Source organism: Strix aluco, chromosome 3 (genome assembly GCF_031877795.1).
Source record: "Strix aluco isolate bStrAlu1 chromosome 3, bStrAlu1.hap1, whole genome shotgun sequence".
Classification (NCBI taxonomy): domain Eukaryota; kingdom Metazoa; phylum Chordata; class Aves; order Strigiformes; family Strigidae; genus Strix; species Strix aluco.
Genome location: NC_133933.1, coordinates 19,987,479 through 20,013,388, shown reverse-complemented (window position 1 = coordinate 20,013,388; position 25,910 = coordinate 19,987,479). Strand labels below are relative to the sequence as shown.

Sequence of the window (25,910 nt, the reverse complement as noted above, 5' to 3'; positions counted from 1 at the left end):
CACGAATAACATGTCTGGGCATGTCAAGAGTCCTGACCACACTTCACTGATATTCAAGAGCAAAATAGTTGTTGAGAACCATACTTTAAGGTATAGAAAGTTCATGCCTTAACTGCCAGTTAGGTTTTCCTCTGTCCTTCAGCATAATGACAGACATTTTGCAACCATGAATCAGGGCTTCATCAGTTACCCTGCTAAATAAAGACTCTTAGAAAACAGAGGCAACACAAGATAAAATAGATATAAATATAAATATAAATATAAATATAAATATAAATATAAATATAAATATAAATATATTTAATATATTGCAAATATAAAGGAAAACAGATTGTGTGGGTTTTTTCCTCTCATACTCGTTTATGTGAAGGTAAATATTATAATCCAATATAAATTATACAAAATGATCTAATTACAATCTCTGAAGGGTTTGGGGTTGTTCTGTTGGGAGGTTTTTTTGCTGTCAGTTACTCTGTATCAAAAATACGATAGCATCCTTGTAGTGACATTTCAATATGCCCTATTCTCAAACACTTCTACTAAATTAATTATCTGAAAATATCAGATGCTGCCAGATCTGAGGGATGAGCCCAAGCAGGAAGCTGCTCACAGAACTTCTGAAGTTCCCACTCTCACCATACAGCAGCACAGGAGGAACTACGGGCATGTATTTGAAGCCTGTTCCTCTGTGCTGCACTGGTACAGTTTGAACACAGTCCAAAGATACAGAAAAAGAGCATTCAGCTTTTCCTTATGTGAGCAGACCGAATGTCCTGTTTCCCACTCCCCCATGGCTTTTCCCTACAAGGCAAGTGTACTGATAGGTGTCTAAGCTCCAGCTTTGTTAAGGACACAGAGACAGGTTAGAAAATGAGGATAAATGTGGTGAAAGAGAGTCCTCCTGTGTACTATACACAGAGATACTTACATATTAGATATTGAATAATTAGCACATAAAATATTTTTTTTAAAAAAATGGTAGCAGTGACTTTTTTCCCATCCAAGTGAATGTGCTGTTGTATTCTCCCCAGTGGCACATATTCAGCTGTTTGTACGTATATTTCTCATGTGTTAATAAATAATCAATCAGTAACAGGATGTTAATAACCCGATGTCTGTTTGCTATGAGGTGTGGAACTGATCATTAGTAACGATGCATAGAAGATACACCTCAACAGTTGGCTTTCCTCCTTCTCTCTGGTAGCCAACAAGTATTATCAGGGAAAAGTTTGGAATTCTTTTAAACTAGAGATATCCTAACTTCATTGAATTAAATAACCCCCCCATTTTTTCATATGTTCAGGGAGAAATTACAAACTCCCATTTGTCTTCTTGAATTTTAGCAAATAACAGGATCTTTTCCTGGCTACAGTAAAACCGAAGATTAAGAAAATATTTGAAGTCTTCATGAATAAAGATAATTCTGAATAATAAGTCCTTCACTGAAGTAGTCTATGATTCCATCCTCTCCTTTTGTGTGAGCAAATTGCAACTAACGAAGACTACTTAACTCACAGTGAATACATATTTGAATGGTGAGGTTCAAAGAGAAACTAAATATTAGAACACTATGTTCAGTCTTTAAATTAAAACTCTGCATTTTAGGAGTTTGAATCTTTCTTCTGCCTAATTCAGAGCACTCTTATGGGATTGCTTTAGCCTCTGTTTTATAAAATTTTCTGAATTACATCACAATTTCTGTTCCTCATTGAATTTGTCATCTTTTGTATAAGCATTTTTCCCTGTATCAAAGAGCAAAAATGAACAGATCCAGTTTTGCTGCACAAATAATTCACAAAAATGTTTTGCCCAGGTGTAGCATTCAGTGTATAACACGGTATCATTTCTTCCTGTATATCTGGAAGACACCTATACTCTGCTGTAGATGTGTTATGAGAGTCTATATAAAATACTGAATGGCATAACATTCCTGAAAATGAGAATGGTTAACTGTAGTATGCAATTTAAAGTATTCAAAATAAATGATCACAGCAAAATGTTGAACTTTGAGAAAGATTAATCTCCTTCTGATTCACGCTTCCATACATGTTTGAGGTTTTTCCAGGAACATGTTTCAGTTTTCATGTTACATTCTGACTTAAGGGAATGCTTTGAATGTTTTTTCCAGTTAGTCCATAAAGAATGTTAGGGCTTGACTTGGTGTTTTGGGTGACTCATTGATACATAAGATATATTGATACTCAAGAAATACAATAAAATTATTCCTAGTAAAATAAAACTGAGGTGGCTGTTTTTATAGTCTGATAATTTTCTTACATGTTACCACAGTAATTTCTCTATTATGTGTGATACATAGGCTTCAAGGCCAGAAGAGTTGTTTTTGATTATCTAGTCTTATTTCCTGCATAATACAAATTACAGGCTGTCAGCTAGTATGCGAGAGACCTCCTCTTTAAGCAGTTTAATGGCTAAGAACCTAGGAAATGTATTTTTAGACTTTCTGAAGCCTTCTCTTCTGACTTGGGTCTCAAGAGTATGACAGCTAGGTAGAGAAGTATAGGCACATTCTTGCCTCCCAAGGTAGGTAATTAGCATGACCTAGATATATGTACATTTCTGAGAGTGATATGTACTTATTAAAAGCTATAGGGCTGATATACAGATCTTCTAGGTGTTATGAAAAGGGAAATAATTAATTACACCTTTGTATTACTTTTATAACAGCTCAATAAATGCAGAACTTTCAAAAACCTGTTTCTTTAACAAGACTATCCATTACAGGGACAGTGCAAGGCATAACTCTCTCATCTATTTTAGAACAACGAATGAATATCAAATACATGTGTTTTCCTGGAAGAGAGAATAAATGACACATAATAGTGATTTCTCAAAGCAGACATGGCAGTCATTTTTATTACATCTTTGTCATTATAGAATTTTGAGATAGAGGCATTTCTGAGAGGTAAACTCATGAAGTATAGCAGAACTGAATGGTTTCAGGGCATTTTTATTAATCTGTGTATGTGTCTATGTCCTGAATGCAGCTACAATGTATGTATGTTAAATGTGTGCATGCCATTAAAAGTTGTTGAGGAATTTGTCCTTTACAATTGTGAATGACTTACTGTGTTTTACTCTATGTATTCAGTGCTTCTCAATATTTTCAAAAGGAATACAGGAATATATCCTCTTCACAGTAGTCTAAACAGCTCCCTTCTTTGCTCTGAGGAGCTATGTGGCAGTAGACTAACAGTGGGACTCAGGTGGCTTTATGTAATGTTCAGAATACAGATTTGCTATAGATCTTTTCCTCTAATATAGGATGTATGGATATGTATGAACATACCAATTCTATACAGATAAATATGTTGTACAAGAATCATATAAAATTACCAATTTCCAAGTTTACCTTTGTTGCTCCAATCTTGCACTTAGATACTTTTATATGATTCTTTTCTGAAGTCTAAATTTTCTTCCAAACCTTATAATGCAGTTACAGTCATGGACAGCATTTGAATAATTTATTACAGAGAACTATATGGCTAAAAAGTCTGCCAAGGGCACCAAAAAATCAGTTCATGACTGACACCATCACAGCTGTATTTACATGTATTTGAAGGTTCATGATGATGTAACACCTTGAGGTATACCTGAAAAATTTATAGTTTGCACAAGTATTCAGGTGAAATGAGAGCACCAGTTCAGTATTTGTACCACAATGATCTGGGAGTGTTCAGGTATATGGAGATTAAATTAAAATGAAATCAAAATTTTTTGACCACAATGATCTGGGAGTGTTCAGGTATATGGAGATTAAATTAAAATGAAATCAGAATTTTTTGAACGCTCACATCATCTTTGTGATGATGCAAACATATACTAGTGTTACAGTTCAATATAATTACACCCAAAAAACTCTTCTAAAAATGAAAACTGTGTAACAGCTAGTCAGTAGTTGCAGTTAATACAAATAACATAAAATATCCATTTAAATGACACATCTATTCATAGTGAAAACAGCATTGTCAAAGAGGCATTTGGCTCTAAAACTAATTTACGCTTTGTTTTGCACAGGTTCAGTAGTAAAATCACAACATTAAGTATCTCATGCATGCAAACATGGTTTTCAGAGGTGATTTGCCTGTAACTGAGCTTGTTGATTTTTTGAAAGATATGGACTTGTGCAAATACTAAGCATAGTACCTTGTAAAACCAAGTTGTTAAGCAGAGCCTTTAACTGAGAAAATCAAAAGACCAGCTCATATTATCAGCAAAATATCTGCAATGCCCTTTTTCTGAGATGGAAAGCATTTATCTAGCATCTTTTTGATATAACCCAAGTTCTTCCTAATAAAGATATTCAGGTTCAATGAAGTGGGAAATCAGGTAAATTATTTCTAATTTTTAATCCTAGAGAGAGACGCTACTGTTGGGTGGGAGTGGGGTCACGTAATTACCAATGTAGCTGGCATCAGGAATCAGTCTCTTAGGGTTTCAGCTAACAGTTATTCTTCAGAAGCAGAATATTAATGGTCACAGGAAGATATTTAGTCTCCTTCCCTTTGGGTGGATACTCCTTCTGAATATAGTTCATGATATGAAATGCAGAACAGACTTATTAACTAAGAGTAACTCCAGTGAAGAATTTACAGCCTTATACTCACTTACTATTGAATTTTGCTTTCTGGGCAGACTCCCCTCTGAAGAATATGCAAAGGCAGATGAAAGGGATTAGACCCAGCTGCTTTCATTTCCTCCCACCCTCAATATAAAGAGGCTATTCAAATCAATGCTGTGATGCTAACAGTGCCAGGCATGGTCTATCAGTTTCTTTGGTAGCCTCTTTTTATCCAAGGTTACTTCTATACAGCTTTAGCGAAGATGCCAGTGAATCAGTCCAGATGTTTTCCCTTCTTTAAGGAACAAATGTCTACTTTAAGCAGGCAACAAAATATACCGGAATCTCTAAGTCACATTAGCAAGTTACAAAAACAGCCTTTAAATTAAATGGTGTGCTGATTGGAAAATTAGTGTAAGTAGGTGCCAATAGAAAAAAAGCACAAATATAGATGAGGTAAGTGAGGAAAAAACTAACTTCTTTTATTGGAGTAAGTGAAACCAATAAAGAAATTCAATTGCTTTAATTTCCTCCCAAGTCTGGAAAAAAGGTATTTGGTAACAGGTTGGTTTGCATGAAAATCATTGAGAGAATGGTGAAGGTAGAATTTCATAGCAAAGTCCATGGTCCATACTCAGTTCCTATGAAGGTTTTCTCCTTTGTGCTCCTGAATTTCCCAGTTCACTGCACAGTTTCACTGTTCTACTAATACTTAATTGCTTTGGGTAGTCCCTGAAGTGAAGACACAAAGCTACCTTCAAGCAATTAAGAATGACAGGGTTATAAAAGGCTTTGAATATCAGGAAAGAGACATATTACTAGTATCAGTGCTACTAGTATTACTAGTATTAAAAGATTTTAAAGGAGATTCAATAATTTGATTTTTTGTTGTTTCTAAGTAGCTTGGCATATTATTACAGCCCTAGAAAACTACTGTAGTAGTAGGTTAAGGATTTTGTACACAGCATTCTTACTTCTACAAAACCAATCGATTCTGACCAGACTATTTAAATACCTTTTTCAATTCTTTTGCAGGGAGTCATTCTTAGTGGAAAGATGTCATTATGATGTGCATTTAGACAGTATAGTCCACATTTTCTTAAGAATCCTTCACTTTCAATAAATTTAGTTTCTTTAGAAATTGTGATAAGTTTACTCCTGAATTTAGTAAGTTTGTGTGTAGACAAATCTTAGAGATGTTTCCAAATACTCCTTCTTAGGGCTCTGATTTCTTTCCACTTAACTGGTGAACTCACTGAGCGTGATTCTGATTGGATTAATGTTAAAGTCAGTTGAGGCTTCTACTATAAGTGAGATGTACAATAATCTCCAAGTACTTTTGGTTTTCACTGAAATAATAGAAATTAGAGTCTGTTGGGCTGATTTGTTTAGCTGCTCTTGTAGATTTCAAGGGCTGAATTTCATCCTCGGAAAATCTTAGCTGTAGTGCAACCCTAGAGTGAAACTGTAATCCTTAGTGTCACTCTAACAATGTATTTGGCTCAGTAATGTCATCAGATATTAAAAGAAGGTGTAAAGGAGAAGGTTCCAGGATATTCTATGGGATATCCAAGAAATACACTTCTCTGAAATCTCTGTTTCATTGGAAATACCTATGAAAGTTGTATGAAACTCTCATGGCATTTCATTGTGTGAAAAAGATACAGATCACTGCAGCTTTTAACTCTCATTTGCTATGTATATTTATATATACATAAAAAGAAATGTTTGCTTTTAGGAAGAAGTGCCTGGTTTTCCTATTTCTTCATTGCTTACCTGCTCAAATTTATTTTTTTTTTACCTCTTCAGAGTGACAGCTTTACTGTTTCCCATCCCCAATAAATCTCCACCTACTTTTTGGCCTGAAATATATATCCTTCATCTTGAAAGAGCTTTAATATTATTTTGAAAGGCTGTCAGCATACCCATCTTCTGGAGAAATCTATGCTCAGAAGCGGAGCCTAGTGTTGAGGAAGCCAAAATCTTAAATACGCATTATCTTATACTACAATGTTTTCTGGAGCCAGAAGAAATCTACACTTTTGCAAATATAACAGGTTTTTTATGTAAAATCCCTCATAGTTCCACATTTCTTTTCTTTCCCCTGAAGCCACAGGAGACCTATGATATATATATACATATGTATATATGATACGTGATAATTTTGAGTGACATCAGGATGATTCAGAATATGGTAAGTGTTTTATTTTGGTGGTGGAAAGGTGCTAGAACTCATGGCATGGATTGGACATTATCATGTAGTGACTTATGTCAGAAAAATAACAGTTTTAAAATAAATGTGTTCCCCTTCATATAGTTTTCTTCACATTTATGGCAGGACCTTACAATTTCTTTTCATACTGTTGATCAGGAATCAGCTTTCTAAATTTCCTAATTTTGGGTGTATGCGTCTCAAGGCAGAATTTGCATTTCTGGTCCTGATGTTGATTGATTTCTTCTGAGCCATGTATTTCAGACAGAAAACTTCTTCAACAGTCACATTCTGCTGCATTTTTCTCCTTAGGAAACATTAATTGGTCAGATTTCAATGTAAAGATAAATTTGCAGCTCCAAATGCCATATTCTAGGTTTGCTAGGTATCACACACTGAAGTGCAAGTAAATTATTTGCTTCAATGCACCACAATTTTAAATACACAAAGACACCACCCTTCTAATTAAAACATTTAATGTATAGTTCATTATGATATTGAACAAAAATTTGACCAGATTAACCATAAAAATGTAAAGATAGTATAAATATTTATTGGAACATATATGTGTAGGCATAGGTGCCTGGGTTACACACAAGAATTTAATTGCAATATTTCTGGTGAACATCAGCTACTATTAACTCTAATTATGAGGCTCTTTAGAAAAAAAAAAAGTCACTATAGAACTGATATGATGTGTAATTACTGCTCTTTGGAGCACTTTGAAGAGTATATATTTAAAGTTCCTTAATTTCTTTGAAAAGGTAATTCTCATTAAAAAAAAATCAGGTAAATTTTTTATAGATTATTTTTTAAATTCTTGTGCTGATCATTTTGTAAATTATACAAGACTAAGAATGTTTGAGACCTGTTAAATGGAGGCTAAATTTTTAAAAGTTATTGATTTGTTCTTTTCTATCAGTAGAAGGAACTATGAGATTGAGCAGGAAAATGTAGGTTATCCATTCTTCTAACGTCCCTTAGAAATAATTTCAGTTACCAGAGTTTGGCAATCCCATTCTGTGTAAAACTCCTAAATTAAATTAGTTCAATTCTAGCAGTGAGTCTTTCAAATAAGCTGCTATCACCTAGGATATATAACTATGTGATCAAGTACAGAGAGTCAAGAAAACCCTCTGTCAATGTTATGCGATTGACAGGCAAAAGCCAGCTGCAGTTGAGAAGGCATGTAACTGAATCCATGTCAGCAGGGCACCAAGCAAAAAATAATAAGCTGTGCTAGAGCTCGGTGCTGTACCAAAGCATTTACATGGCTTCTGGACTACTGGTGGCTCAGGTCAAGGAAGGCTGGAGTATGCATGGCTTTCAAACCCACTTGGAAGCAGCACACACAAAAGCAGATGAGGATAGGCCTTTCAACAATTCCAGGAGGATCAGAGAGTCTAAGAGGCCAAAACCATTTTAGTTCTTTGAAAACAGAGCAAAAATGAAACTCATCACAATAAGATGAACGTGTGGTCGCATTGAGGGTAACAACTATATTCCACATAATTTGGTGTTAGGGGAGGTTACTCACACAAGGTGATATTTGTGTTGCATGACACAAGCACTACATAATTACTTAGCTATAACATACCATTTTAATACTCATGATTGTTTAAAGATTTATTTAAATTACTTCTATTTTTCAGTGCCCTATTTTTCCTGTTGTCAATTGAATCGTGTGATTGATAATGAATAAATTAATGGCGCCACTTTCATTTTACAGATATTGTGTGATAGCTTGTGCAATACAGAACTTTCCCTCTTTTGGTAAGGAAGTTGAGACATACATAAATTGACGTTCTGGAGTCTTCAGCATTTATACACAGTATATCAAATACCAGAGCATAAAAAGCCTGTAATCTAATACAATAAATTGCAGTTGTACTATCAATCTTTCCGTAGAAACAGTTATTGCTCAGCTAGATATCATTTAATAGTTTCTTATGGACCTGAGTGACTCATGTACGATTTAAAGCTGCACATAATCTCTAAAGTAATAGAACAGAAGTATGAACATAGTGTTTAGGTATAGAATGAGTAATATATATAGTCAAAAGTAGGTTATTTACATAGAAATAAACTATAGGTAAAAACATCTATGGGCTTAAGAGAACTGCAATATAAAAAGGAAGTAATACATGTCACTACGTTATAGTAACTGAATTATAAATCCCTTTCATTGTTCAACAACAGAAAATGAAAAGGAGGAGAGAATTTTTTTTTAAAAAAATAAAGAAACAGTGTTTTACATTAGTCACCGTGTAAACTTTGTTATATTACTATTCATCACAAAATAATTCTGCATGGGAAATCTGAGAGGTACTAACTTTTGACGAGGTAAGGCCTATAGGTGCAAATGGTAGTTTTATTAGACCACCTACAATACTTGGAAAAAGTAGACAAAAATTGTCTGGGTACAAATTTGTTTTGGCACAAATTTGTTTTGGGCAAACAAATCCTTTTCCATGTCTGTTATGATCAGCAGATTTCGAGGTTTGCTTCAAATTCAAACAATTGCTCTGAGTAGTATATTCAAGTGGTCTAATAAAAACATGAACCTCATTTACAAACCTTACCTTGCCTATGTCTTTTCACCACCACGGCTGCGACAACACTACTGCCAATGTTGTATAAAGGTAGATGATTTCCAAGGGGAAAAAAAGGAATTCCTAAGTATTTCTGAACATATATGATGCTTATCAGAAAATAAATGAATGTCAGTACAACTAAAAGCTTGCGTCTCTTCCTAGAATTAGGCTTAGCATCTACAAGGAGTAATGGATCAGGAAACAAAACAAATTTTGTATAGCTCTAAACTGATGGGACAAATTTCTATGTAGGGTCTTGGCTTTATATTGTATCGTCCTTTAGGTCAGATGGTTTTGTACATAGATCAAGTTATACGACCTTGAGTACTGACAGATGTCAGCACCATGACATCTGAGCTTTGCTTCTGCCTTTCTTTAAGGGACTGTGACAGCTTTGTTAATGTTGATAAAGCATCAACAAAAACTTTGTGGGGAAACCGTCCAGAGTGTCTCAAATTATCTTTACAACTCAATGACAAATAGCAGGTGCATCCAGTGAGATCATACTGGATTTTGTATTGCTTGCCCACTTGGAAAGGTTGCCTCACCCCTGCTTCCTCTGTCACCACCAAGTCCCTGCCCTGTCAACATCCTGTCCTAATTTTAAAGGCACATTGGGTTTTTTTCCTTTTCCAGTATCCCAAAGAATATCTACACAATTAAAGAAGATACTTTAGCCATTAATACTCTTCAGGGCAAATTACATAGTAAAGCTTCTTAAAAGTTTATTGCTTATATTTCCAAAATAAGATTAATTCATGATATAATCACTTAGAATTTTGCAATCACTTTTGTTACTGACCTTACCCACCTCTAAAGGAATTGAACTTATAATGAAAGATTGAAATATGTGCAAATGAATTCAGTGCTGAGCTCCTCCTTTGTCCCTTCATTCCTTTCCATCACCCTCCTACTTTGCCGTATTGTCGTGTGTTAAGAATGTGCATTATCACAACTGTTTCAAGGTCACATGTTTCAATAGGCGATATTAGTGTAGTTTCAGGATAGTCAATAAAATGAGGCTATTTTCCCCTGGTTGAGGATATGGTTCAATATCGAGGGATATTTTCTGTTACAAGCAGCTGGAGTTTGTATACATATCCATCCATTTGAACAAATATACACCATTATATTGACTGAAGAAGCATTGTGATTATCAAAAGAGTAATCATTATTCCCATGTAAACTGGATAAATCTAATAAAAAATTAAAATGTGAAAAAAAAATGTAGTTGAATGATTAGATGACTGGTGACTGTGTTTAAATTATGTCACATGGCACATCGTTAAACAGTAAAGGTAGCTAATATATCCAAGGTAATTTTTTGGTGACTATAATTGTTAAAACTTTTAAAATAAAAATATAAATGTCTAACTATGCACAATACTTGCAAAGTTTTTGTTTTGCTAAAATCTGCTTTCCAGATCAACAACTAATCATAATATATATTCATAATATTCATGTTTTCATCCTTTTATACAAAAAAACCTTCGGTGTTGTACATACTACCTCATGTATTCTACATATAGAATAATCTAGAAAAAGAATTCCTTAATATTAATAAAAATTATCTATAATGTCAAGGTTCAGTTACTATAAAATGTCATTTTAAGGTAACTCCACCCAAGACAGCTACCATTAAGGAAGAAGATAGTAATAAGTAAAAAGGAAGTCATACATACAAGGTACTCTTAAGAAAAACACAAGAAGGATCAGCCATCCAACAAACAAAACAAACCTATAAAACAAAGAAATCAGTAGACAATTTTTCATTCTGCTTGCTTAAAACTTCTCTGAAGCAAGAAGGTTTACAGCTCCAGAACACGCACAACCCTTTAAATAGTATCCCACCTATAACCAGGTACACAGTCTCTCCAGAGAGTCTGATATGAAGAAGAATGAGACACCACAGGTCTGTAATTACAGTCTTTGCGTCACATGAACTTTCTAGGTGTGGAAACACTAAATCAGCCAAGAACTAAGGAACCTGCAAGGTTGTTTCTAATGTAACTAGTTAGCAAAGTATGACCACGTAGACTGGATTTCTGATTTATACCAAGAGTAGGCACATCCTGACAAATGCTTAAGATGAATAGAACTGTATTATTCATCATATGTAACACAGATTTAATGCCTTTTAATGACCAGCTTCTTATCATAAAGATATATTTACATGATGTCTGTGAACAAGTATCCTTGTAGCAAAACCTGATGTTTATTTATACAGGAAAAGTCTTGACCCTACTGCACATGTTCCCTCCAGGAGAAAGTAAACATGACTGGTACTCTTTACATAAAGAAAAAGGAGTAAAAAAATCTGAAATAAACCCCACACTTCTCTTTGGCGTTCATTCTTCCTCGTTCCTTTCTCCAATTCTTGTCTCAGATATAATCAAAATGATTAATATGCAAGGAAAATCTCAGGGCAAATGGGATCAGCTGATAGCAGAGACTTGCTGAAGTCAGTGCTATTCAGATTTAAAACTTACATCAAGCTGTGGACTGGCCCTGGACAGATTATCTCCAGAGAGTCTCTGTTGAACAACATCATGCTTTTTTCTGTGCCTGGTGGTTTAGACTACAATTCTTTGAGAACAGAAAAATGCATACCTCAAAACGTGGCTGTTATTTCATCCTGAATGCTTTCTATAACTGTAGCCTCTTTTATCACTGCCAAAGCTTTACATCTCGCACAAAACCAGGAGACAAACTTTTAAATAAGGTCAGCCTGTACTTTAGGATACTTCTCCTTACCTTGATATCCGTGACATATTTACTTTAAAAATATACCTACCTCATGTTATTAGTGCAAAAAGATTTACATTTATTTGCATTACTTATACATACATTAAAGTATACTGATGGCATTCAAAAATAAAGAATATCATGTAATACCTTTACTTTTACCTATGGATTTGGTGAAATGGTTCCATGAAGAAAGCATTTCCAGACAAAAAGAGAATAAAGAAGAGGAGAGAAACAACAGTAAGAGTCATGAGTATATGTAAATGCAATAGTATCTGAACATGAAGAGACAAAGTATAAGGTAAGTGTCTGGAGACAAATGGAGATGCAATCTGTTATATTAGGGATTTAGTTTATTTTTTTCCAATCATGTACATGCAGAGAAACACAGAAATAACCCATGCTTAGATAAGAAAGAGTGACACGAAAGTAACATGGACAATGGGTTAGGAGGAAAAAAAATCACTGATTTCATCAGGTTGCAAAATTGTACTCTCAGCATTCCAGAAGCCAGGAGCAGGTGCTTTCTGCACATTTCCAATCAGCCATGCATTAATGTAAATGGAATCTTCAATGTGTACAATGTGACAAGATGAGTATCTTCTTTCAGCAGCTATCTGAAGAGTGCTCTTGTGCTTCGTTTATCTTTTATAGAATCACCCGTAATTGTATTTTCTGATAAATACATGAAATTTTCTTAATCACCTTCTCATTTCTCTCACCTCTTTTCAGTTATTGTATTGCAAGAGGGGGAGTTGAAGAGGCAGGAAGGACAAAAGCTTTCGGAGCAAACAAAAATAATAATAATGAAATAAGAAAAGATGTGACTAAAACCGTGTGTTTATTTGCAGCCAAAGACAGCTTTCAAGCATTTGCCCATCGTTTGCAGTGATGGATTCAAAGCAGCTACAGAACAAGAAGAAACAATGAAAGCAGAGTGGAAAAGGAACAGAGCCCATACCTTGGTCGCCCATCATCAGGTGCGCCAGACCTTGAAGGGAAACAAGAGCACAGTCAGCAATGAACAAGGGAGCACGGGAAGGTGGTGTTGTCACAGTGACAAAAATGTTTTGTGACAGGCATCTGTTTCCTATGAGATGTCTGTATCACAGAGGGAAATCAAAGAGCATTTTTCAACCACTGGTTGGAATGCTTTGGGCTACGAGTAACAGAACTGCAATTCAAACACTGGGTGCTGTTTTATTGTGTATTTCTTCTGTGCAGTAGTTGCAATGACAGAAAATAATAAAATGCTTTCAAATCCAACCAATTCCTTTAATATTCCATCTGTCTTTATCATATTTTGATTATATTGTTTTGAACACTTTGCTGGGAGGACTTCCTGTCCTCTACATGTGAAATGACATTAAAAACCTGGAGAAGTGTAAACCTGAAAAATGGGCTGGGTCTGATCTTTTTCCCCTCATAAAAATGAGTATTTCAGGTATTTAAATAAAATTTCTTCATCACATTGAAATGATAATGCAAGGGATGTCTCCTTATTTGTGTGAAATGTGACAGTAGAATGCATTTGTTCCAGAGAAGGCAAATTATTACATATGCAATATAAAATATATAGCAATAAAGAAAATTTAAGTGACAGCTTCTGAAGCTACTTCATAAATCTGTGAGAAATAGATTTTGCTTTATATTTGTATTGTGAGACGAAATCCAATCATACCAGTATAGGTCTAGTGACATTTCAAAACAGATGTCCATAATGATAATCACTCAACCAGAGCCAAACTTCGTTACTCTTTAACCAAAAATATTCAGCTTTTTAAATTCATGGTAATAAAATGATACTTATATTCTCATTGAGAATAATGTGATGTAGGGAGAACATTTTTCTGGAAATATGAAGGTTTTTCACATTTTATGTCTGGTTTAAAAAACAGGCTTATTCTTGTTGAACTTATCTGGTTTAGATTCCATTTTAGAAGTTATTAATTGCTCAGGTGTTAAACGTGCTCCTCTTCTCCAACAACTACAGAAAGTGATACATTGTTTTCTTATTTGCAATGAATTAAAATAAATTCACACAAAGAAGGTGTGCAATAAAATATTCTGCTCTTTATTGGAAAGCAGACTTCCTAGAGAGTTCCTGTGATTTGTAATTCACAAAGAAAATTAGGTGCACAAATGACTCATAGTATTTGGGGGGAGTTCAAAGAAGATACTCCCAACTGTAATCAGTCTTAAAGGATTCATATCATATCAGTTCCAAATCTCAAGTGATGTTCCAAATAGACTAACAATGGTTTTGCTGAATTAGGGCTTTTTACTGTCACCCTTTTTAGAGTCGTAGTTAAACTGAAAGGCCTGATGTGCCCAGCCTCTTGTGCAATAGATTAAGTTTCCAAATGCAGCGCCCTGCAGCTGCTGGGATTACCTGGGGTTTATAGCAACATAAATGAAAGCAGAGTGTGATCCTGAAGGGATGCCTACATAAGCATTGCTTGGGAAACATCACACAGCTGTGCTGCAGTTCGCAGCTTGTGAAAGAGAGCAGAAATGTTTTCACACGTGTCCTTTCTCTGCAAAAGTTGCTGCAAGAGAGGCATGCTGAATACGCGAAGTATAAAGACCCACAGTCAAGCTTCAGTCTTTTAATGTTGGACATCCTTGCTTGGATCCCTTGCTGCATGGCCTTTTGGAAGCAGTAGTCTTTTCATGTGATTACTTAACTTGTCTTTTGGCTTTTAACTTTTTGTGGTGGCAAATATAGTGAGAAATCTCAGACTTTTGACTTGACCTTAACTGTATTTGATAGAGGGAAGGTGAAACTAGTTGAACATTACACACCTTTTTCTTTAATATAATTGTGACTTTTCAGCAGCTACTTTATGTGACTGTTTCAACTTTTAGAAGGTGTGGAGCAAATCACTGTCATGTCTCCTAGGCGAATGCAAAGAAGGTAATCTCTTATTAGCTTGCATTTAAATATGATCTTTACAGCTATAACGACCTAAACAAAAGGCCTAACCTCAGGAGATCGCCACTGCTTGATAGCTACTATTTTTTGCTAAAATGATATGTGAGATTGGTCAGTTGCAAATACATGATTCTTATATAATTTGAAAAAAAATGTAAATGGCAGAAGTGCCTCTTGAAAACATCATAGAAACCACTTGAATTTTAAGAGTCACTTGCAGTGCTGTTCAACTAAAAAAGGAAGTCAAGTGAATGTAAAAAAAAATACACTGCTCAAACCAAACATCTATCAATTAAAAAAATTAGTACTAGTCCTCAAGAGACTGTATTTTGTTTGACTTTGTATGTTACTTTATTTGTGAAGCAGTAAGGTTACTTATACTTACTTACTAAAAACACATAATGATACTTACCTTATTTTATATTTTTGCAATCTATAGATGCAGGCTATGGAAGAGTGAAGAATTACTCTTACTGTACCTGTGCAATCCACAGAGTGGTTTAAAATGATACAGATAAATCAACCATGATAGCAATCGCTGCTAGATTTTCAAAATGACAGTCTGCTTATAATAGTGAATACTGCAGTGGATAGTCATGGAAAGTTCTGGCCTTAACTAGCCACATATAGGCATACCATACATTGAAAATATTCATTTGTGCACCTCTACTTCATAAGCAGAATGATAAAAGCCTTTTCTTTGTGAATTAGGAATTCATGATTTAGTAGGAATGCCTCATGTGTGGTCCACTCCATCTTTATACTGAACTTGGCTCTGAGAGGAGGGAGTTAAGGGGCACAGGATGGGATAGTGGAAGTGAATATGAAGATAGGATATTTTCATAATTTGGTGTGTGAGTTTCATGCAGAGCACAGGCCAAAACAAAATTTAAACATGGTAAACCTGTGATGAACATGTCCAGCTCTAGCACAGTTCTTGTAAAATGAATAAAATGTAGCCTCTTCATACCAACAATATATAAAAAATTAACTCTGTGAATATTAAATCCTTCTGTTTTCTTATGTAGCAGAGATGCTCAGATATCACAGAAATCAAGGATGAAAAATCTTGGTTTCCAAATTGTGCTTTGCATACACCATTTCTATGCTTTCATTCTTTACATATACATTCTTTGTAACCTTAATGTATGCATAAGTATCCAGACCTGTGTTGGGATAAATTTAAGGTTGCAGTTTTAAGAATTAGGTTCAGTTAAAGTCTGGATTAACTGTTATCCAGGCTTTATCTTGTACTGCTGTGCATAAATGAATACGTGAAATGAAACTGAACCTCCTTATCTAGTTATACCGATCCTAATTCACATTTGAGACTCATGTTGACACCAGTAAGAATTTTATGCACAGATCAAATATAAGATTAGATGCTTATTTATAGGTTTCTATGTTTTTCAGTTAGAATTCCTATCCCAGTGTTGTTGAATACATTTTTATTTCACAGTGAAAAGGAAATTGTATTGATATGTATGTGCATGACAGTGCACACAATTAAGGCATCAGAATTGTTTAAATTTTCTTTCTTCTACTGGTAACGTACATTTTAATAAAATTGCACAGCATCGTGTATGTGTTAAATCTGAGCACCTCTCTTTGCCCTTGAATACAGTAGCATAGAGAAATGCAGTACCAATACTTCCAGGCTTTTTTAGAAAACGGCCTCTGAACAAGCAGGCAGTGGCCCACGGTGACTTGAATCCTGAATGAACTCAGGCCCCACAGGGGTTCACTACAGGACCCTGGGTCAGGGTTGTGCCAGGGCAGACACTTTGCATATGAGTTAGCTTACAAAGTCCTTGATTTAAAAATAGTTTTTAAAGTATTGGAAAAAATAAAATAAAAGTTATTGCTCAGTTTAGATAGATAAAGTAATAGATAATCATTTATTCAGTATGCAAAGATTCAGCCCAGAGAGACTTTTAAAAGCACTTGTACATAAAAAAGTACCTGCACCTTTTGGCTTATAAGCAAAAAGACATTACTGATTACCAGCAATAACTGATCTGTGAAGCATATTCTGGACCTTTAAAACTATGATATATATGCACACAACATGTTTTACCAGCTAATAGACTTACTTACCAATATTCAGGCTAGGTGGCATTGTGCTTTAGTTTCCACTGCCCTGTGCCATACTTTCTTTAAAGGGACTTAATTATATATCGACATTATTGTTAAACTCACATGCTGCTTCTTTCACAATGTCCAAAAGGCAGAGTGCATTATGTTGAAAAGTTAGACAGAAAAACCTTTTTCCTAAAATTTTGTGCTGTAAGGATATTACAGTAAGCAAGATTTATAGTATTAAAGAAAAAAGCACTTTACATTTTCCTAAGCAATTAAAAGATAGGTATTTAGCATGCATTACATTTTTTGATGAGGATTTATGCTCCACACTAATGAAATTGTTTTTCATACAGAACATGAGAAAAAATCAGTCCTTCTGCAAATCTCCTGAACGATTTTGAAGGGTGATATCAGTCATACGAGTATAAATCCCATTGTTTCAGTGGGGACATTCTGGAATCACACCAATAAGGCCAAAATTAAAATGGAGCTTTGTTTGGGTTCTGTATGGAAAAAGAAATCACACTTGTTTAATAAACTTGTATACCTTTATCTGTAAATAAATGCAACTTACCGTGCTGAATGATATGCGCACTTTTATAACATTAAGCAGAAGGGAAAAAAACCACTAAACAGAAGGGAAAAACAAGAGCTTAGGAAAATAAGGTAGAAAGCACCCACCTTCCACATAGTTGTCTTCTGTAAGCACATAACAGGGAAGGAGAGAAAAGGAAAACATTCATTAAGCAGCATGCAGACTGGAACTTGCCATTGCATGTCTTCATCATGCAAGGCATCAAACACAACATGCAAGTGCTCCATTGCTACAATCCAGAGGGAAAAACAAAAGCACCGGGAAGCAGTGTTTCCTCTATTTAACAAAATTTACGTGATATGAAATAAAACAATACTGTTTCCAAAATGCAAAAATTGTACAGGATTTACTGCAGCTCTTTGTAAGTTCAAGTATTATTAGTCATTAATCACAGGATCTTCTTCTAAGACTTTTATAACTATATATTTTAAAGCCATCAGTCATTTGTGATAAGGATTCTAAATTCATTTGCTTCTACTTTCCCATTCTGAATTTTCCTTAATGACCTGTATGAAGTAGATGATTTTAAACAGATTGAACAAGATAACTTGAATTTTAGAATATGCTGTGAAGATGTTACCACAGGCAGCGTTGCTGATCCTGCACTCGTTACTGAGGCACTCACTCTGGGCATTGGGTCAGCTCTCCAAATTCGGTGTGGAAAAGCTGTCATTTAAACTGGGTGGAATAACTCAGAATTGTAGGATCATGTCCCACAGCACTTGGCAGCATCAGAAACTTGCACATCTTAAAAAAAATCAATCCATTATCTGCCTGGTACAGCTAGCAAAGGCCACAGAAATCTCAGACATGGGTTCTTTCCCCAGATTAGATCAAAGGGCATTTTGCCTAAGTAAAAACTCCTATCAACAAGCAATAATTTGGCCTTTTATCCCCAACTCAACATCAATATGGGGTACAGGAAAGAAGGTTCCCCCAAAGCCTACAAAGCAAGAGGGGACTAGGAACTGAGCCTCAGCTAATGAAGTGGACAGAATTTAAAGTTATGAAACAGGCTCAGTGTCCTAGTACTCATGCTAGTCTCTACAGTCCTCAGCTCCTCCACTAGGTAGGTGATTCTGAGGGAGTATGTCTCTGTTGCCCATTATAATTTTGACTGAGGAGAGGATAGGAGAGTGTACAAAGATATCTCCGGGGAGAGAGAAAATGGGAAAGGTAAAATGACAAAGGAAAAACAACACAGAAGTCAAGGAGATGGACTTTGCAAAACCAACAAAGAAACGGGGAAGGGTGACAACACAGCAATCTGCTTGGGAAATCTCTTCCTGCAGTTTGTGCCACCTCCACCACCACTTCCTGGTGAGTAAGCACTCAGAAACAATTGCAAATTGAAGACCAGTTCTGTCATTGCAGGTCAATTCTCATGGAGTCTTCCTATAGGAAAATACCTTTTCACGTGACCAGTAAGAAATGCTATCTAAACTAATTTGTATATATTGCAAACCAGGAGTCAATAAAACAAGTTACACCAAACTGGGCTCACTGATACTTCCTAAGCATAGCAATTTCCTGCCAGAATGTGTCCCTTTTCATAATGAAAAGCCTTTATAAGTTAATGCCACAAAACACTGAAAAATCTCATCATAACTAGACAGTATTCCAATAAATAATTGGAAAAATTTACCACTTTAAAAATAATAACTACTATAAATGATGAATACTAAGGGTTTAGGACTCTCCGTTTTCAGCCGTAATACTCAGAGGTCAGACCAGATAAAGTTATTTGGCTTATGACATTACAAAACACCTTTTCCATGCACACACTCTAAAATTAGACTTCTAAAAATCTCACTGCCTGAAATTTTAGTTTGTTAAGAAAGTGCAAAGGGTATGTACTGTTTCATACATTTAGGAAAGTAAGAGGTCAAAAAGCAAAAAAATATGAAAAGCAGCATGCTTGTTGTGACTAAATACCTGAAGATCAACAAATTGAATAAAGTTCACTGAGAAAAATAAAAGCACCCAATTTCACAAGATAAAGATATTATGTTCTATATACAGTGTAAATTACAGTGATATTTGGGCTATTAGAAATAGCTACTTGTAGCTAAACTTTTCTGGAAGAGCTTTCTTCCTTTAACTACATATAGTAATTTCCTTTCTTTAAGTAAAAAACCCCTCAAACTTAATGAAAAATAAATTAGTTATTTCAATTGTAATATAACTTCAGTCTCCTTCATCTAGTCCTGGTTACCGCAGTGTCGGTATACAGCAACACCAATACTGTAATGACATCCTTTTGGATGGCCGTATTTAGCTTAACGTGATCACTAAAAACCAACACGTGAACTTGCCGAAAGGCCAGTTCTGTTGCCTATGTCAAAGGGATAGTTCTGAAAATGACATCACAGGCAGCGTCAGATGGTTAAACTTGTCTAGTTACAGGGTTTAGCATATTTTGTTTTATATCATGGGTCCTATTCTTAGCAGTGATCGGTATGTCTTTTTTGATGACTGTCAGCAGAAAGATTTACACTAGTTGAGCAGCTTCCCCTAAATGTCTGACTGATTAAACTTTTAAGTGATAGTAAATTAAACTGTCAAAACATTTTGAATTAAATACAATTGAAAGTGTTGAATTCCTGCTCTGTGAATAAAATAGTGTATATAGACAAACCCCTATACACTAGTAAACAGCAATGAAAATTCATTTCTCCACATGTTTTTGTCATGGTAAGTTAAACCATCTTAAACAGTTTTGCAATCCAAGACAAAAAATTAATTCAGCTTCTTTATGGTACTTTACAAGGTTTTTACATTAGATTAGCACTGAGCACTATTATTTATTTAAGGTCTTTTTTTGTGACAGCTGATATATTTCCATATCACTAACACTTTCCTAGACTTCCCTGATTCCCCTTTTCTTGGCATGGCCTGTTCTTCTAAACACAGACTAAGAAGCCAGAAGACCCAAATTCCAACTTTGCTTTTTATTCATTTTGCTTACTCCATCCACTGTTAAAAAAAAAAAAAAAAAAATAGGGAAGCTCTTTGAAAGACATGTATACTATCAATGTGTTAATTTTTCAGTTTGGAGGGAACAAAATTTCCCTCATTTAAATCAGGAGTAACTGTATTTATGCCATTACAGTTGCACTGGTGTAAAATTTATGTACCTGGAGGATACTAGAGCTGTATTACACATTTCTGTCACTGCTGATGATTTAGCCGCCCATAGTCTGAATTTACCCACATTTACATCCACCCACACTAGAGGACCTTATTGTCTACTGAGTAGCTCTGTTGGCATCAGTGGAACCAGAGGCTTTCAAGACCCAAAGTACCATCTCCTAGCTGCTGTAGGCATTGGCACAAAACGGCCTGTAGCCTTTTCTGCACCAGCTAATTGTACCAATGATTTTGTCCAATGCACAGCCCAGGTACAAGACAAGGGGGTAAAAGGGACTGTCAGTGCAAGAGCAGAGGAGCTGAACAGCCTTGCAGCCTCCACTAGCAACCGGACGACTGTCCAGAGGTAACCTCTTCAGCTTTGTGACTCCTAGTAGATGTGAAAAGTCCTCTGTTGTCACATTGCACTGAGCTACTCACTTGAAGAACTAGACAGGTCTTCATCCACTGCAAACGTTTATTTCCTAGGCCTTCCCCACCCCCACCACCAACGATACTGAATTGCACTGCTGATTTCTGTGTTTACAGCCTAATTCCTTTGGCCAAATTCTGCTCTCAGTGCTACTGGTGTAATCTGTTGACTGCACATATTGAGCCAAATATTCAGTTGATTTAAATCTGGTGTGACATGGTTGAAATCAGTAGAACTATACAACTTACACAGGCTGTGAATATGTCTTATTATCTTCAGATGAATTGTCTCAGGCTCTCCCTACTGACCTGAGAGCAGAATCTGCTCCATATTTTTTGCAGCAAATGCCCAATCAATTCTAATTATTTTAGCATATTACTATGATTCAGTGATATAAAAATGGGAATAATGTTTTTACAGGATATTTTTATTAATTCAAGAATTATTTTAATATTTGGTGATGCTTCGTGGAAACCTTGATTTTTTTAAAAAACAAGTGACTTTATATGTTTTGTGGTTATCTCTGCTATTACACTTTTTCTTCTGATAGAATATTTACACCTTAGCCAGAGAGCACAGTATTTGTCCTGACAACTGTATAAGAACAGTATTTTCATGATAAACAGATGAAACAGTACATTAGTATTTTGAAGTTACAGAAATAGCATTCCAGAAATAACAAAATAAGAAATAGCATATTAGAAGTGGCATTTTTATATTTATTTTTTTCCTCATCAAAATTATAGTTCAAAATCACATTTAGCAACAATGAAGGGTATGATATACCACAGACATAGTTTATGAAATTTCATAAGATGTTCAGTAGTATGAGTAGTGGGAAGTAGCCTAAAATAAAGCTTATATTTATGCAGGTGTCTTGCAATAAAAATGATGGCTAGAAATTTAAGATATGATATTTTGTTTTCTCAAAGAATAATGCATAGGTATACTTATCTATAAATTTATCTACTTAAAAATACTGTACTGGAATATGTAATTTCAAGAGGCAGCTTTTTCTGTGGGACTGCACCCAGCATCTCTTGGATAGTGTAACTTAGCCTGTCCCATCATCTTCTCAAGCTGTTAGAGATATTGTTGTATTTAACACATGGTTCAAAAGAAAATATTCAGAAAAGGTATGAAAACATGAAGTATGTTATGAAGTATGTTGTAAAGCATGAACAGTCATAGTCTCAGTAATGACTAATTAAAGCAACACATTGAAAATCTGTGGCTATGAGCATTGGTCTTCCCAAGTGCTGTGTATCTGACAAATTCCATTACGATTTGTTGCATTTTTTGAAATGTACTCTTGAAAACCATTGTAAATATTGACTGTAATTATGAATAATTAGAAATGTATTATAAAGATACCTAGTACAGAACCCTGATTCTGTTGTAGCCTTCTGCTTGAATATGGAGTAAATAGGAAAGCAGCATTTCCTACAGCTGGGCTTCATGGAGCAAAATTTGGATTCATCTGCAAAATCTGCAAATCCACCAGAACCTAGGGAAGAGATCCCAGGAGTCCCTACATTTCCACATGGCCCTACTAGATCTGAAGTCAATGTACAGCCTCTCACAGACTCCACACAGCTTTGGGTGGACCCATTCAGAGGACTTTCCAGTGCAGTGGGTAGAAATATAACAGGGACTCTATTGATTTTTTTGGTGGAAGGGAGAAATTTCAGAATAACAGGAGTCTGTGTTCTATCTCCATTTTCTAACTACACCTCTGTGAAGATCTCTTCTTTTCTGGAATGCCCTGTATGAGACTCAGGAGAAAGGTGCAATATGGTCAGGAGCACAGATGACCTGTCTTGACCAAAAATGAGGATGAGGCTTTTTGCCAAATGAGGAACATTAGGGCACAATTAGATGTTTCTGCCAACTGGTACAAGACAAAGCCATCAGTCCAAATTCAGTACGCCTCTGTAAATTCTACTAACATTCATGAATTTACTCTAGGTGAGGCCACCTTTGCTAGACAGTGCTATGTATCCCAAATGCCTTGAGAATTAAATAATGACAAGCTCATTTTAGTTAAGCTACTGTAGATGAGCTCCTAGTGTGAAGCAGCCACTAAGGGGGGGGCAGTGCAAGTCTTGAATGCACAGGCAAAGAAACAACGAACAGAAATAGAAAATGGCATTACTTTTTGTGGCATAACTAAAACCATTACTGTGTTTAGTTCTAGCGTTCATATATTCAAAAGGAAGTAAAAAATGAAAGAGGTTTCAGAAACAAACTTTTCCCACAGTCATTCTTGGCATTATAAACCTAAGAAAACTCAGCAACCATGTCTTACAATGAAAACCCTAAGATGCTCAATCTATTGAATACATCAAAGGCAAGATTAAGAGGTGTCTTGAACCCAGCCTGTAACTATCAATGTTGGGAGAAAGATTCTTGATACCTGGAAGTCCTTTCAACCAGATAAATGCTGGGATCAGGAGTCAAAGTTTCAACTGAAAATAAGATGAAAATTTTCAGTGAAGATAAAATAAGCATTGGGAATACTGGGGAGTCCTTCCCTGAAGTCTGAAGACAGAGCCTTTGTCTAACAGAAACTGTATCTCAATCATTGCTTTTGGGCTGCAGTATAAAAATCACTGGAACAAATTCCGCCTCTTGCCGTTTCGCAGGTCAGGTTAATACTTTCGTAGCAGTACATTCTGGCCATAACTTGTATGAATCTATGAATTTTCAAATGAGAACAGAAACCAAGCATAAACCACAGCAAATACTTTGACACTCTGTTAAACACAAAAACATTCAAATAAATTGTTTTCTCACAACCAATCTCTGCATCGTTTGCACAAAGAGCTCACTGAGAAAAGTTTCCCATGAAGAATTCAAATATAATGGGTGAAAAAAAAATCATTCAGATAAATCATTACTATAGTTCCCAATGGGAAAATATCCCCATCCCCAATTTACTTCTGCAACCTGTAATACTTTCTAATACCATCTCCAGCTGGCTACAGATCAAAACAAACAGAATCAAAATCAAGACATAATTAAATCAATACTCTTTCTGAGGCAACATTTTTTTGTGCTGCTTGGTTCCTATGCAGCTTTATCACTTTTCCACTGTTTATTATCACAAGTGTCTCAAACGTGAAATCATTCACCATTGCTTTAGTTTAATGTTATTAATCTGTGCTTACTTTATTGTTACACATTTTTAGATATTGCACATCTGAATAGACTTGTGCTACTTTGGAGCCACAGTAGATAACAAATAAGTACATCTGTGATACTTATATCTCCTTTTTCTCAGTCACTCCCTAGAACTGACATTTTTGGAAAGTTACTTGTCCTCTTCTTTTAGTAATTTTTACCATACTTCTAAATAAACTTGGACTGACTCAGGGGAGAGATCATGATGTAGATATAAAAATGACTGGTTTTTAATTATATTACAATCCCAAGAAATTTGACTTTGGCCTTATTTTGCCACCTCATTAAATTTAATTATTTTTCTCCAAAATGGGTCTGGCTAGTCTCAGATGTACTAAACTTCAGACCTGCTTGCAATATGTCAATGCTTTAAAGAAATTTGCATCAGTCACTGCAACAAGTCTTCTTGCATCTGTGTCATGGCTACAGTAACCACAGCCAGGAATCAAAGGTTTTATAATAATTGAATTTAGTAATATTAATAATAGAGATAATGGAAGGAGAAATAAGTCATTTGCATAAGTGAAGGTGAGTCAAAGAATCATGGTCCGTTCCAGTGTTTTAATTTCCATGTATAAGCAGAAAATGAAACACAATGTAAATCTATGTATTTCACTCAGTAACCAGATATTCTTTCAGAACTGCTGCTCTTTTTCTATTTAGCCTCTGGGACTATTTCTCTGGATTGGAAACATTCAATTTCCATTAAAAATATCTGGGATTTGCACACTTTGATTTGTGCTTTTAGACATCTTCCTTGTAATCACTAGAGGTCTTATTTCCTAGCACGGAGAACGAATAGACTAAGTAGAATTAAGGACTGACTGTATATGGTCCATTTTACAAGGCCTGTACATCTGCCCATAACTCCTCTTTTCTTCCTAGCACTATCATTATTCCTTTGGATTTTCTCCAGTATAGCCCTGTTTGGTACATGGCATGAAAATATATTTTCAGGATACTCCTATCAAAACCTGTCATACAGAATGAACTATTCTGGTTGGCAGAGAGTAATGTCAAGAACAGATTATGTTGTATAAAAGTGATGCAGGGTGACACAGGTATTTCTATTTTAAGAATATCTGTTTTGAAATTCATAAAATTCATAAAATGTATAAAATAACTTATTTCAACAACTTCTTTAAGAAACAGTTGTGAAATGATGAATAAAGATTTTTCAGAATTATTCATGCTTGTTTTGGTGTACATGAGAGTAGAAACTACCCCAATAAATCTGATTCCTTGTTGTGCTGTGCTTTGTGCAGTCAATTATGTCTATATAAGAGGCTGCAAAATCAGGCCTCAGTTGCTATCAGAAGAAATCAAATCCCTGTCCAATCATCCTTTCAGCAAAGCTGGGTCTGTTAGACAATACAATTAATACAATAGGATTAGCTGAGCTGAGAGTGAATAAAAATGCTGT

The 25,910-nt window shown here is 35.2% G+C and overlaps 1 protein-coding gene across 26 annotated transcripts in view; it reads right to left on the bottom strand.

The window, feature by feature from the left end:
- The window catches only part of NRXN1 (neurexin 1), a 736,627-nt gene that overhangs the window by 637,295 nt on the left and 73,422 nt on the right, over window positions 1-25,910 (bottom strand). For 18 of the 26 annotated variants that reach the window (XM_074817633.1, XM_074817632.1, XM_074817635.1 and 15 more), the window contains exons 3-4: window positions 17,829-17,846; window positions 13,092-13,121 (exon numbers count right to left, since the gene is read on the bottom strand). The exons of 6 other annotated variants lie outside the window; for them this stretch is intronic. In XM_074817633.1, coding sequence (XP_074673734.1) covers window positions 13,092-13,121; window positions 17,829-17,846 — 48 coding nt within the window. The remainder of the gene's footprint in view (window positions 1-13,091; window positions 13,122-17,828; window positions 17,847-25,910) is intronic. 2 more of the 26 variants (XM_074817636.1, XM_074817653.1) reach the window with 1 other exon arrangement.